The 15,971-nt window shown below is 38.2% G+C and overlaps 1 protein-coding gene across 1 annotated transcript in view; it reads right to left on the bottom strand.

Annotated features, from left to right (window-relative positions):
• Positions 1 to 15,971, bottom strand: part of MDFIC2 (MyoD family inhibitor domain containing 2) — a gene marked incomplete at both ends in the record, with an annotated part of 98,718 nt that overhangs the window by 29,826 nt on the left and 52,921 nt on the right. The window contains one exon of the mRNA XM_082847451.1: positions 13,222 to 13,260. Within this exon, the coding sequence (XP_082703577.1) occupies positions 13,222 to 13,260 (39 nt within the window). The remainder of the gene's footprint in view (positions 1 to 13,221; positions 13,261 to 15,971) is intronic.

Here is a 15,971-nt window from a genome sequence, read left to right as displayed (position 1 = left end):
TGGGACCTAATCTTGGACCGTCTTTTACTGTGCTCTTTCTGTGGTACCCGTTAGTCTATCTGACTTTTGTAACTTCTCCCCCCGGCCCCCCTCCACAGTCCTTGTGGTGTCCTTTCTTTCTTGACTTAGCTGATATGCTCTCTGCGTTGGATATGTACAAGAGTGCAATATCTCTAGTTATATATTTCCTCGTGTATCTTAATCTTTATTCTTTATCACAACAGGCATTGTAGAAAACCCCAGGTTCATGTAAAAGCCAAATCCTCATGTGTATCCTTATCACTAACAAGCAGAGGGAAAATATTGAGTGTGGGTGAAATGGGATTAGTAAACTGCAAGAAATAGCCAAAATATGTTTTCTTCTAAGTTTGTAAGTGGGCTTTTTGCTTACTGGTTCAATGGGCCTTGAGTTGAACTCTACATGGACCAGATACCCTGCGTTCTTCCTTAGTCTCACGAGTATTTATGATGGTGGATGAATAACCCTGGTACGTGTGCAGAAATGACTCTAGCCCTCAATGGCTGAGGTGTTTTGCTTTATTACGTTCTTGCATCTATTCTGGAGGCCCTTTGGATGGGCTCCAGATGTTTCATAAAAGGTGGCACTTTTTCTAAAGACAAACGCTTAGTTTTCTCGTTGGCAGCATTTCATGAGTGTTCTCTGAAGATAGGAAAGCACCCTGCAGAGGATGCATTTAACACAACGCTATAATTTCCAGGATGCTCGCTCAGGGTCTGACTTTACAACTGCCCCTTTGCCTTCCCAGTGCCCAAGGCAGTAATGGGGTCAGTTAGAGAGCTTCCTTCAACACTTGGGAGTCTTCCCTCTGAGACTTCAGTGGAGATAAACACCAGGAGAAAATTCATCCCTGTGGGTTTTTTTTTTTTTCCATTCATTTAGAGGTTCACTCAGCAAAATGCCATTTCCAATTCTGTTCTCTATTGAAACACTGCAGTTGATAACATCACTGTAATTTTTGTAGTATTTTTTTCCCCTCTTACACCATCCAACAAAGAAAGGAGATGGATGAAAATGTATGTTAAGTGAAAACATAATATTATATCTTCTTTGACTTTCGCAAAGGGTGTTAAAACAGATTCATTAGTTTTGCCTAAATGTGAAGTTTCCATGAGGATTTTGGATAAGTGACATGACAGAGTTGATACGTGCGCTCAAGACAGTGGAGGTTAAAACTGTTTTGAAAATGTATTTCTCTGATATATCTCGCATGTTGAGCAAGTTACAGAATAAATACATGGTAGATAGTTTTCAACGTAAGAAGAGAATTTTCAAGGCAGGTCTCTCTTTTCATGAGATGCCTTTAGTGCCATGATGAGCTAGCCAACAAAAGAATTTTGGGGGGGAGGTCAATAAGAGAAAGTAATTTATAATACTAATATGTCAATATGTGTTTCAGTAAATTTTTCCCCAGATTTTCTTGAATTCTCGTCATTGTAAGAATTATAATTATATGTCTTCCTCCCACTTTCAAAGTGGCACAAGGCGCCCGTATGCAGTTCTGCTGTCGTTGTCACTAGAATAGAAATGTCAGGACTCAGTTAACAATGCTTTATTATTCACATGGATCTTTTTTTTTTTTTACAGTGTTCTTTATCTCAGAAACATTGTAAATCAGATATCTACCTCCCACTCTTTTGTTCACTTGCAAATTTGTATTATTCTAGTTGAAGAAAGCAATGGTGTGTCAGGAGTCAATGTGTACTGTTTATGTTCTTCCTGCTTCAAAATCCTGTTCTCCACAAAAAGGGAAGATGCCAGAAGCATGCCTAATTCTAACTTCTTTATACATGTTTGTAAGAAAACTTTCTCTTGTGGATCAAACGAAGTTTGGTGTTTCTGTAATCCATGAAGATGAAACAATGGAAGGAAAATATATTTATCATAGAAAGAAAAAAGTACTTTAGATGTATGTCTTTTAAAAATATGTCATTTGCTTCTATCTCAGTGTCTCCCTTTGGAGCTATGTATGTGGCTTTTACTGCAGCACTGCTGTGTTCAGTTCAAGATGTATGGTGGTGCTTTTATCGAAATAACTTCAAACTGTCCCTTTTAGACAAAAGTTACTAGTGGAAAGAGTGTTGGCCTCCTAGGACTTAAAAATCATGCTATCAAATCTTTGTTTCATCACCAACTATCAAGGTTTTTTTTTTTTTTTTTTTGATACGATACTTAACACGATTTAAAACAATTTAAGGAGTGTGAAACATAGCACCTTATTCCTGAATTCAGAAGTATGGTATTTATGTGGATTAACCACACGGATTAAAAAAAAAGATCCCTCAGAAAATGTCACGCAATATCCACCTAACAGATGAATTTGAAGCAAGACAACAATCAGTAATTCACTCATTCATCTGTGAAACATTTATGGATTCTTTACGTAGTACTTAGCAGTATGCTCACTGCTGGTAGATACACAAAGGTAAATAAGACCTGCTCCCTGTCTTCTGAGTTTACCCTTCAGTGTGGTGATAGGCGCTCAGATGACTTCAATAGCATATGATAAACGGATAATAAGGTTAGGTGGTACATAGTTCTCTGGGTGTGAAATTCAGGAATTTCTAATAATGCTTGGTGTATTGTAGCACATAGAAGTCTAAAAAGAGATGATGTTTTCACTGGATCTCAAAAAATTAGTATTCAGCTGCCAGGTGGCCACTGATATTCAAGAAAGAAGAAAAAGTTTGTAAAACATGGAAGTGTGAAAAACAGTACTTAGTAGAGCATGGGGGGAAAAGGGAAAAGAGAGAAGAAGGACTGTGAGAGTTAAGGTGGAGTTTTTTATGTATATCTGTGGACTTTAGACTTTAGCCATTGGGGCAGTGGTTCTTGATTTAGGGGGAATGGACCCCAAGGAAGTATATGAACTCTTTCCTTGGAAGAATGCACCATACACAAACATATAATACAGACTACTGACCCCTCGCCCCCACTAACACGCAAACTATATCCAAGTTCCCTTAACTTGTTTAAGAGCCTGAAAGAAATGTTTTAAGCAGAAATAAAACAAGATCATATATTTGTCTTAGAAAGTCCAATATGGAGGATGAACTATAGAGAAAGTAAACTGGAGTCCAGGATTCTAGCTATTCTTATTTGACTACTTTCCATCACATTACCTGTAAACCAATTACAACCTTTTCCTTACACTATTTTTTCTGGGGCCAAAACTATAATATCAGTCTCTCTGAATTTTTCTGTGCCTCTTCTTGCCCAAGAGATGAGAACATTTCCGAAAAATGTGTGATTAAAAGGGCAAATGTTGTAAAGAAGGCAAGGATACTTCAGGCTGGAAAACAAACTGCTGAGTTTGGTAATTCGGTGACAATTTGCTAGAGGAATTTCAATAGGTGGGTGAAGCTAGAAGACAGATTAAAGTAGGATGAATGGGGGAAAACAGAAATAAGAAATTTAGAAAAATGGAACATATAGTACTCTCTCAGTAAGTAATGATAGCTAAATATTTCTAGAGGCTTTTGATGTGCCAGAAGATGTTCTAAGACTTTTCATGTGTAAGCTTATATGATCCTCACCAACCCTATGGGCTAAGGACCATTACTATCCACATTTTATATATGAGGAGGCTGAGGCACAGATAGGTAATATAAGTTATGAATTGTAATTGCAGATAGTGAATGGCAGCGCTGGGACTTCTACTCAGGAAGTCTGGTTCCAGAAAAGAAGATGAGCTTTTAATTATCATGGTGCCCTGCCTATGATAAAGTAGACTTAATAGGCAAGAAATAACATTCTTAGTATGTATAATATAATAAGTAATATTGATAATATAGTGGTATTATAATGGTAATAGAATATGCAGTATACATTAAATGCAAAGGAGAAACTTTAATGATATCAGTTTGAATAGGTCACCACAATTATTAGGATTTAGTGTGCAATATTTTAATATTTGGCACTGAATAGGTGCTAACAGTAGTCTTTACTACCCTTAAGTTTAAGAAGTTTTGTTATAAAGAAAGACATTTTTTAGAGGTGAATATTTATAATAAGATGTAAAATAGACAATAATGCAAAAATACTGAAGAAAATGTAACACTATATATTTTCACAGTGAATGAATGGAAAAACCTTGATAAAAAATCTTGTTATCAAAGTTTAACTTGAAAAGTTACCCACCTTTAGCATAAGTATTTTTCTTGTATCTTAGAAGGAACTATTTGTCTTGTAATTATATTAGGCTGCCAAAAGAAAAGTTTCACTAATAGAGATTCAGAGATGGCCTTTTTTTTTTTTTTTAACATAGCTTGCAAGTTTTGGGAGAAGGCTCTTTGATAGGCTTGTTCTAAGTTGTCTTTTCTCTTCAAGTGATAGTATATGAATACATGAAGGAAAGAAAAATATTTCCAAAGTCAATTTACTGGAAACTGGTGCAGCATTCAAGATTGTTTGCTTTTTAAAAGGTATAGTGTTAAATGTTGAAAATTGAAAAAAAAAGATTTTTATACTTTTATAAAGGTAAATATATTCCTCCCGTTTATTTTTTTCATGACTCATTTTTTCTTTGATAGCAGTGAAGTTCCATTTGTATTTTGGTTTTCTTTATTGACTAAGATGTACAGATGGATTTACCTCGAAATTCCTTCATTCGTTCAGTGAATGGTATTGTCTGCTATGTGGTAGATACTATTATACTAGGGGAGGAGAAACTCAGATAAAAGACATAAGTCAGTTTTCAGATCACTTCCAAGGAGCAGACTCCGCTGAGGAGACACTGAGAATTCCATGTAACAATGCTCTGACAGGGGTTACAGGGCTGCTGGTGAGGGGCACCCAGCTCAGTCTCCATCATAGAAGAGGTCTTCCCAGAGAAGGTGAGTCAAGAGCGGAATCTGAGGAAGAGTAGGAAGAATACACATTTTCTTTTGTTAAAAAAAGAAAAAGAAGAAAAAAAAAAGGAAAACTTTTTATGAAAAAAGAGTTCAGTTATCAGCATTCTGGTACATATGTTAGACAGGGAATCAGCAAGGAAGAGTGAGGAGGAATAGTCAGAGGGTAGAAGAAAAACCCAGAGGCAGCCAAGGAAGGTGAGTGTATAAAAGAATTTAGTGGTCAACAGCGCCAGTGCATCTAAGAAGGACATTATATATTCAGAAAGCTCCTACTTTGCATAAATTGGCATGCGCAGTGCTTCAAATATGGCTAAGGAAACTACTCTCAATTATACTGACTTTAGCTAATAAAGATTTATGTTGGTGACAGAGACTGGCTGTCTACTGAGCCAAATCTTCTTCTTCTTTCTGGATACACAGTAAACGTACATGTTTTGGCCTCCTTGCATCTAGGTGGGATCATGTACATAGTTCTGTGCAAAGGAATGCCGCCAGAAATAACGTGCCTCACTTCCAGTTTATCCCCTGAAATACGCCCTGTGATTCTCCACGTTTTGTTCTTTACTTCTTGGACAGAGATAAGCAAAGAATACAGTAGAAAACTCTGAGGGGGCTTCTAGGGATGGCAGAGCCACAAGAGAAAAAATGCTTGGATCTCTGAGTCACCATGTGGTAGGAGACAACTGAGAAGTGTTTATCTGCATTGAACTTCGGGTGGCCACGAGTGAACGTTTATTAAGTTAGGCCGTGGAAACTTGGGGGTTCTTTACAGCAGCTGCTGTTAATCAGTCTGGTTAATAACGTGTTAATTTGGAATACAACCCATAAGTAATCAATAAATATGTTTCAGTAATTATTATAGAATAATAACGATTTACTATTTATAGGGTTACAGGATTGATACAAAATACAATATATTTATTACTTAATTTTCAACTATAAGAAATGTACTTAGTAGATACTGCAGCAGTAGTACTATGTAGTTGTATAATAGTAGGTACTGTTACTGCCCTCACACAGTAATGGTTAAGAAACTGAGAGTTGGAGACATTTTACTTAAGATCATAGAATTAACAGTATCGTGGCCAGGATTTGAATCCATACTGTCAGATATGGGAGCTATCCTCTTAACTGTATATTGTCTCCCATTGGTAGATACCGTAATACATGTTGAGCAACTAATATCACCTATTATTTCTTTCCTGAAGGGGAACATAGTTTAATGACACCCAGTTCCCTTTATCCTGCAGAATAATGCAGAAGATCCATTTCACCCTTAGGATGACAACAGAAATTCTTCTCACCAGTATGTCCCTTCATAAAAATATGTATTTATTTGTGGGCTAGTATCAAAATCTTTATTTTTGACCACTAGAACTATTATTTGGTTCTCAAAATCTCTGTCAGCTTGTTACTGTTATGCAAATAATAGATGATTCATATATATATATTTTAAACTCTAGCCAAATGGATGTTTGAATGACAACAGAAATCTCTCTAGAAATTGGCTGATAGACGTTCTCTATTGATTATTTATTATTTAATATCTGGTTTCATTTAACGAAACAAACCTGAGCTGTGATCACAGCAAACTATAGTTTATAACTCGAGGATTCTAGTTTTTGGGTGAAAATCTCTTTTAAGTGGAGGTTTATCTATGGAACAATTCATCTTGCTTGAGTTTTAAAGACAGTGCTCCACGGTGAATCCAAGGGCCAAATGTATATTCAAATATAAGGATGCTGCACGCCCACCACCCACCTGGCTTGTGTTACCATCCAAGAGGATCTGAACAAACAAAGGTCTTTATTAGAAAGGTGAACTTCACTATGGAGAACAGTATGGAGGTTCCTTAAAGAACTAAAAATAGAACTACCATATGACCAGCAATCCCACTACTGGGCATATATCCAGAGAAAACCATAATTCAGAAAGAGTCATGTACCACAATGTTCATTGCAGCTCTATTCACAATAGCCAGGACATGGAAGTAACCTAAGTGTCCATCAACAGATGAATGGATAAAGAAGATGTGACACATATATACAATGAAATATTACTCAGCCATAAAAAGAAATGAAGTTGAGTTATTTGTAGTGAGGTGGATGGACCTAGAGTCTGTCATACAGAGTGAAGTAAATCAGAAAGAGAGAGACAAATACTGTATGCCAACACATATATGTGGAATCTAAAAAAAAAAAAAAGGGCCTGAAGAACCTAGGGGCAGGACAGGAGTAAAGACACAGATGTAGAGAATGGACTTGAGGACACGGAGAGGGGAAGGGTAAGCTGGGACGAAGTGAGAGAGTGGCGTGGACATATATATACACTACCAAATGTAAAAGAGATAGCTAGTGGGAAGCAGCCGCATAGCACAGGGAGATCAGCTCGGTGCTTTGTGACCACCTAGAGGGGTGGGATAGGGACGGTGAGAGGGAGACACAAGAGGGAGGAGATATGGGGATATGTGTATATGTATAGCTGATTCACTTTGTTCTAAAGCAGAAACTAACACACCATTGTAAAGCAATTGTACTCTAATAAAGATGTTAAAAAGAATTGAGCATTGAGGATGAAATGTAAGATCTTTTTATTTCTTCACATTTCTGCTCTTATAAGAGTCATCTAAAGTGAGTATTTCTACAAGTCTCCATTCTTACCAGGGCATGTATTCTGGATAATGTCTCTATACATATATCTACTATATAGTTGTATAACTTACAATTGATTTAGCATTTATTTAAATGTAAGCAATAAAGTACTTTAAATTGTTATAGACAAAAGAAAATCAATAAGTAATCACCAAAGAAGAATATGTTCTACTCCATGAAACAATATATTGTCTATAAAATGTATTTATGTTAGGAAAAAAAAAGGTGAATTTCAATTTGAATAAAAAGACCACACCCTGATCACATTTTGCTCCTTTTCCCTGCTCTCCGGCAGCTGGATTGACACTTAGGAGGGACCAGCAGCCACCACGCACGGCAACACTGGTCCAATCCTGTCTTGCCATTGCTCTGCATTTGTAACAAATACTTTTCTTTTACCTTTCCTGACAAAACAGCCCTATTGTTATCAACTGTAAATGTATTAAAAGCTCACAAGGGCATTTTAGTAAGTGTATCACGCCTGAAAAATACTATTGCCTGACAGGTTCCCATTGGCAAGTGAAAAGAGGTTTTATTGAAGGAAACAGCAGTAGCAAACAGCGAGCAGTGCACAGGAAGGTAATTGTTCTTTTAATATTGGAGGCGCACGTTCACTTAAGACGAGGGCTCCTACCCGTGCCTCATGCACACCCAGAGGACCCGCCAGACAAGCAGCCCCGCAGCCTCTCTCTGGGATCAAGCTGTCAATGCAAACTTGCATTCTTTCCCTTTTTCTGCGCTAAGTAAGCTCTACCCCCAGAGCTCCCGATGCCTTCCTGAGTGAAAGCTCTGAAAGAGCTCCCTTCTAAATTGCATCACTCGCCCAGCGCTCTTCAAACTGACAGAACAAAAGAGCCAAATTCCAAAAGTCTGGTCTGAGTGACTTGTTAGTTGCGTTGGTTGATTACCTCTTAATGGGCTCTGAGAATGGGCTGTGGTCGTTTTTGACGCTGCTTAAGGAAACCTTGCAGAGTTCTTTTCTACTTAGTTCCTAATTAAGGTCGATTTGCTTAATCAGCAAAACACACACTACGCGGGGGGAGAGAGAGAGAGAGAGACGCCAGAAGGAAGTTCTTAGTACCATCCCCCTCCCCTTCCAATCAGTGGCAATAAAATTACTTGGACCAGGAGTTACAAAAATAAATTCTCATTGGAAAGGACTAAACAGGACTGCTGTGATGTGTGATGTCTCTGTGTGTGTGTGTGTGTGTGTGTGTGTGTGTGTGTGTGTGTGTGTGTGTGTGTGTGTGTATCTTTTTCCCTTCCAGAACTGATGCAACACCAAATAATAGTGTTTCCTTGCCGGCTATTTAGCGCTGTGAGTTCCCAAAGCCTTATTATCTGCTCCTTCCGCCTGCTTCCCACCCCCCACCCCCAGCCATTAATGAATACATTCAGCCAGCCGGGGTCACTTTATTATTCTGACACATTGAACTGGGGATGTGATTTCCAAGGTCTGAGGCTGACACTGGCAGGGTGAAACTTTCACCTCGAGGTTCTGCAACTGTATACTTGACACACTTGGAAGAATAAATATTGATCTCCTTTCCGAGGATGTGTGGCCATGTGAAATGTTAATGCTTTTAAACGGCTTTGGACATACAAAGCAGCTATTATTACCACTATTATTATAAGGTATAAAATCTCAGAGAGTATCTCATCTTTACCCTTTATCCTCATGATTAGTGCGTCTGTGTTGAGTGCCCGCTGTATTCACATCACTGCTCATGTGACTGGATACGATGATGACATTCACAGACAAAGACACTAATTTTGAGATGCCCCAATAAGGAAGGTAAGGATTATTCTCAACAGTAATGTGTATACGTATTCCGTGGACTTCCAATGACGAATGTTTATTCCCTCACGGGGCCTCATTTATTATTGGGTTGGGGATTTTCCATTTGTCTTCCCAGGATGATTCATTCTTTTGTATGGAAGGAAGGAAAAGGCCATTTAAAATCATAATTGGCTATGAAAGTTTGGGGCCCTAAAAAGGTTGGGGTTAATATCTAACCTTTGGTTTGGCAAAAGCACTTCTGGGAAAGTTTAGGTACTAAAAGTGAGATCCCCCCAAGCCTCGGTGTAGGAGATAGTCATAGTGAAACTGCTCTGCATAAGAAAAGGTGAAATTTGTGGTTTGGGTGGCACTGGTGAAGCTTGACGGAAATAAGAGTGCAGCAAGATGGTAGGAGGCAAGGGCTCAGCATGGAATAAGGGCCAATGAGAAAGGCCAAGTGACATAGTTAACACTGTGGCTGTCTAATAGCTAATTTTAAATTGCTTGCTGGCTGGTGTTTTGCTGATAAAGCCCTCCTCCCCATTGTTTTCTCACTTTTGTAAAACTTTAGTAAAAATCGATTACCCACATAACCTATTGTTGATGGCATTAAGAATAAAGAGGTTGAAATCATATCCCCTGAAACCAGCTGAGGCCCCATGTAGATCTGAGATGTGAGAAGTATTTGCAGTGAGTGGCTTGGGATTGCGTATGAGACGATTCCACCGTTCTCAAGGATTCTAGATACTTGAAGGGAGGGCTGGGCTGCCACCTGAGTTATACATTTGTTTTTTTATTAAGTTATTCATTCAACTAATGTTTATTGAGTATCCACTGTATGCCAGGGACTCCGATGCAGATTGATTGGGAATGCAAAAGAGAGTAGTACTGTTAAGACCCGTGCTTAGTACAGTTTATGGTCGTAAGTAATGGGACGCACGTGTATCTACTTTGCAGCAATTTGGAAATTTATAAGGATCCTTTGTCATCTCCCCACATCCTAATGTTTCTATTTTCTTGCCCACTTCTTCCTTCCTTCCTTCCTTTATTTTAGGCAAATTCATTTCTTTATTGGATCCTAGTTTTTCATTTTACTCAAGTGGTTATCACATGTAACCTCCCCCCTAGTCACACCTCGCCAAGTCCTCTTTACAGCCTTGGATATCCTCAGCCTGAAGAAACCTCACATTTTTCTGATTTAATTGGACTGGAGTTCAGTCGAAGCATCACAGTTTGTAACAACTGCCAAGATGATTCTAGTGTGTAGCCAGGGTCGAGAACCAATGTCTAGAAGTGTGCACATAAAATCTTATTGGTACAGTTTCCTATGATTGCATTTTGCAGCAGCATTTCTCAGTTCCTTTATATTTTCTTCTATCCCCTATCAGAGGAAAAGGGACGCTTCTCCTTTTAAAGATAACCTTCTGCCTCAGGAGTTTGCATCTCCTTCTCTTTCTCCATCCATAGGAAGCATCTGTATTCACCATCATCCTCTTTCCCTGTATTTTCACTCTCTCTACTGACTCCATCCTGCCTCTGCGTGCTTGCTTAGGTACACCATAGCCTGAAAATCCTTCTTAAGCTAATTTTTCCATCACCCAATTCCTCAGAGGAGTCCTTAACGCAAGCGATTTTACCATCTACTCATTCCTTAATCCTTCACAATTGACTTCCATCCCCACAGAAGTAAAACTGATCTTTCAAAGCCCATGCGGTAATACATGCTGGCTGCTTAATACATATTGGTTGAGTGAATAAATGAATGAATATATGACTTTCTAACCATCAAATCAGTGATCTTGCATCAGTTTCCCTCCTCCTTGATAACATGGCTTAGCAGGCCCACGACTCTGTCCCTGTCTTCTTTAGCATAGAATGCTGTTGTTTTTTTTTCTTTTTCTGTTCTCATGTTTCTTCTATGACCCATTGGTTGGCCTCTTTGCAGCGTTACACAGGCTTATGAGTTGTGGTGGTAGATAAACTTGGCGTTCAAATCAAGTCCCTGCCGCTTCATAGCTGTATGACTTGGGACACACTGCCCACCTCACTAAGCCTCATGTCTTCATCCACAGAGAGGAGATGGTAATAACATTGTTTTAAGGTTGATGTGATACTTCAGTGACATTGCAAAGTCACGAAGCATTCAGTTAATGTTAGTGGGTGTTCTCATTCCAGTGGTTATAAGTCCCTCTGGGCAGTCACCATGCCATTTTTTCCACCGCTCTATTCTGTCCTCAAAACCTACAGTGTTTGGCTCAGGGTCCTTGAAAAAAATTAGTAGTGAATGAATGAGCCAGTGCATTGCTTCTCTTCTCTTAATGGATGATCCTTCTCAAAGCTTTGCCTTAGGCTCTCTTCACTCTTCCCTTGCTGACCTCATTTATTCCCTGATGACCTTTTGACCTCATTCATTACTTCACTTCTCGTCTTCATGTAGATGACTGCCACATCTCACCTGAAATCCGACTCTGCTTGTTGTGATCTCCATATCCAGATGTGTTGTCTTTAAGACACTTTGCAAGCAAACATCCCTAAAGGCATTTCTTTGATATCTTAAAATCCCTCATACTCAGAAAAGAACTTGTCTTTCTTCTCTCTCCCTAACTCTTATTGTTCATTTATATATATTCATTATTATATATGTTCATTATATGTATTTGGAATAACCTCCTATATAAAATATATTTATTTAGGCTATATATTTAATTTATATATACATATACACCTACAAAATATACGTATTTATCTATGTAACGACCTCCAAAGAGTTCTACCTGCCTATCTGTTTATTGGCTTGAAGATAATCCCACCTGCAAAATGTTATTCTTCCTAACGTCTCGCTCAGGGTATTGGCTCTCTACCCCACTGACAACGAAAAATAACAAGAACATTAATTTTGAAAAGTTCACACTCCTTATCCTGCCAGTGTTATTTTGGTCCTTATTTTGATCAAAAACTTCCTTCTATGTAAACAATATTTATTTATTAGGCAAGCAACATGTAGATAAAATTTTATTGTGAAAAAAAAGAGCTTAAGTGATACGGAAGTGTAAAAGCAAAGGAAAATTCCCACCTCACTCCTGCTGCTTGCTTCATTCTTACTACTCTTTGTGGAGGTTGTTCGTATTTTCAGTTTGGGATAACTCATTTCTAGACCTTTTATCTACATTAACGAACATATGCATGTCTGATTTTTACTTAATGTAAATGGGCCATACTGTATTTGTCAATGTGACACTGGATTTTTTTTCCCCCTCATTAATGCGTCTTGCTCATTTAGCCCTGCCTCTTCCTGAAGAACTGGGGCACAGTATTGCCTCCTACCGGAGAACCATGACGTATTTAGGCAGACTTTCATTGCTGAATGCTTAAAAGCTACCTTGCTATTTATTCCTCATTCTTCTGTGTCATCTTTTCACGAAGCGAGAAAGCACATTTCAACTTTTCTGTCGTGGCCTCTTTGTACATGCCTAACAGTGAAACTTCTACTTATGCCCCCAAACCCAGCTCAGATGTTAATTATACATGGAGTCCTCTTTGCAGATTCCAGCTTCAAGTGATATCTTTGAGAGATTCCTTGGTCCTTCGAGGACAGAGACTGAGGTTTTTGTCATCCCTCAAAGCTGAACATAGGGTCCTAAACATAGACTCTGAATCCATGTATTGTATAAATGAATACATGATTTTTAAACTTTTGTGACCTAACATGTATGCAGAGATAGGGTATAAGCACCTTCAAGGTAAAAACTGATTGCAGTATGCCTTGAATAATGCAGATGTGTGATGATGTGTGTGCCGGTGCTGTGGCCACTATACTGTGGATGTAGACAAAGATGGAGTCCTTCCCTTATCATATTGCACCAAAAGTACCCATTAGCCAGTATAGGAAGCTATTACAAAGAAATAAAATGAACCTACCAGGGTCTTCCAGAGGATTTTGAATTGAGCTGGATGGTCCTAAAAGAAGGGAAATTAAAAATAATTATTTGAGTGCATATCCATTTTTTTGCCTTTCCAGGCTCCCTTTACTCCCTTTTTCAGGAAAGAGAAACCCACTTTCCAACTGAGGACCTATTCCATGTAGCTTGAGTGGAATGGTCTTGTCCATCAGTGTTCCATGTACAGAGACATGGTAACCCATGTCCTCTGTTTCCCAGCCATAGAGGTTTGTGGTGGGATGGCTCTAAGACCCAGGCAGTACCAATCAGGTTGCTCCCTGAGACTTGAGATTAGCCTGTTGGAAGTGAGGGTTCTCTCCTCCTTTGTGGGGTAGAAAGATAATGTAGGCTTGTGACTGACAGAGGCCATCTTTCCTGCCTTGTGTAAAAAGCCTGAGAATAAAGCCAAAACAGGGAGCCAAACAGCCAAGAAAAAGTAAAGGCAAGGTACTGAATTCACCATTTGGGTCCCTGGATTCACTTACATCTGAAGCTCATCTACTCCTGGACATCCTAGCTACATGAATCTACAAATTCCCTTTACCTATGCTAGTTGGCTTTCTGTGTTCTATAATGGAAAGAGGCCCACGACATTATATAGGAGGCTTTATTCATTTTAAATATTTCTTCTGACTGTTGTTTCCTTCCCATCTCTCTTTAGAGGATGTATGCTGATGAAATTCTCTAAATTCAATTGTTTAATCTCTGCTTTCTAACTCCCAAAACGTTCACAGAGTAGAAATGTTAAATTATGTGGAGGTATGCCAAAAATGACCTACGAAAATGGATTAAAATTGGAGGCTGGATCTTATGCTAAAATAACTGGTAAGAAATAAACTGAGGTGTGGTTTCTGCTAACCTGGTCTTTCAATCAGTTCTGTTCAATTTATATGAGTGAGAAGAGGGGACAAAAATTTATGTGTATTGAGTTTCTACTCAATTTCTTTCATGAAATTTACCCCTTTCATGTAGATATTGTGATCCTGACTTGGAAGATTTTTTTAAAATCCAGATGATTTTCAGAGTTTCATTCTTCTCCAAGGTCACTAGTTAGTTAGGCATGGTCGATTTAAGGTTAGGATCCAGTTGGGTCTGACCTCTGAGCCCTCCCTCTCCACCATCGGGAATGCCGTACAATTAGGAAGAATGTTGACCCTTTGATCTCAAAGCATATTTCCAACAAGTCAACTGCTTTGACATTCATGGCTTGGCATTATTGTTTTCAGGAAAATTATGTTCTGGGGAGGAGTGTATTGCTATATAGGGAGTTTGAGATTTGAATTTGGAGACATGAATTCTAGTCCTGTGATTTTTTTCCAGTAAAGAGCTCTGGGATTATGCAACTCAATCTTTTTAGATCTTAGTTTCCTCCTCTGTCAAATAAAAGATATGAGGGCTGATCATCTCTCAAGTCTATCCTAGTCCACTTGTACTGGTAAGCGCTTCCCAGAACCCTATACCTCCAATAGGAGAGATGGTAACACCTTGTGTTATGATTATATGCTATATGCAGTGATGTCTTGTTTAGTTCAGTATTTCCCAGCAATGAGCCCAGCGTATGGCAAATAAGAGAGGATCAATAAATATCTGTTGAATAAATAAATGAGGGAAGGAAGTCTATTTGTGTACAGAATACTACTTTTTATATATTTTTTTCAACTGACCAAAGGAGTGATCTTTGAAATTGCAGAAAATACCTCTAATTTTGCTGGTGAGAAGTAAAAATAAGCTAATGGTAGATTTGAGTACTACAACGTTCAGTCCATCACTGTGGATTTTAAAGAGGACTTTCCTTTAATTCAAAGCTCAAGATAAGCAAAGAGTTAACTGAAATTTTTCAAATGGAGATGTACTTTAAAGTATAGAATGGTCATTTTAGGTGGCCATTGTAATTCAGCTTTTAAGGCTTGGTAACTGAGCCATCTTGGTGAACCTTCTGTGTGAGTGAAGTTTTCCTTAATCGGCTTTTCCTATATTATTTCATCCTGGGAAAGAAAAGCAGTAGCTGAGCCAGAAACAAGCAGGATAACAAAAAAAGGAGTCTGTGGCCAAAGCAACAGAATTACTTTTCTTTTCTTTTCTCTCTCTCTCTCTCTTTTTTTTTCCTTTCACTTGTGTTTATAAAGGAGAAGTAAGAAACATAATTTTTTGTCTTTGTTTAGACATTGGACAATACAAATCACAAGAACATTTATTTTTGGCATCCTATTTTTTAGGTGTTCTTTGGGATTTGGACCCTAATTAAAAAATATGTGTTTCCTAGCCCTTCTTACTGTGAAAATCCTTGGCAATGTAAACAGATGCACTGGTTGGCTTTTAATTCTGACACCAGACTGTCTGAAATAATAGCTCTAAGAAAGTGTGAATTCTTTCATTCCTCAATCTTTAATTATAAGTACTTAATTTGTTTCTCTTTCTGCTGCTGACTATCATACCAATCTGGTTTATTTTTTATCTGGCTAAACATGGTACACCTTAGAAGCCCCTCATTTTGAAAAGTTTATTCTGCATGGGAAGACAAAAACAAGCTAAAAGTTTGAGTTATTTTCATATTCCAGGTCACATCACTGTGACAACTAAGATGTTAAGTGGTGTTCTAAAATTTTGAGTAATATAGGCCTTTAAGATGACAGAATTAGGAACTTGATAAGCAGTTTGAAAACACTGAATGTTTCTCATAAAAATTGACTCATCATTTGAAAAATGAGCCAAGTTAATAGCTTACTAACT

This window comes from Leucopleurus acutus (genome assembly GCF_964270905.1).
Source record: "Leucopleurus acutus genome assembly, chromosome: 10".
Classification (NCBI taxonomy): domain Eukaryota; kingdom Metazoa; phylum Chordata; class Mammalia; order Artiodactyla; family Delphinidae; genus Leucopleurus; species Leucopleurus acutus.
This window is presented reverse-complemented; position numbering and strand designations above follow the sequence as displayed.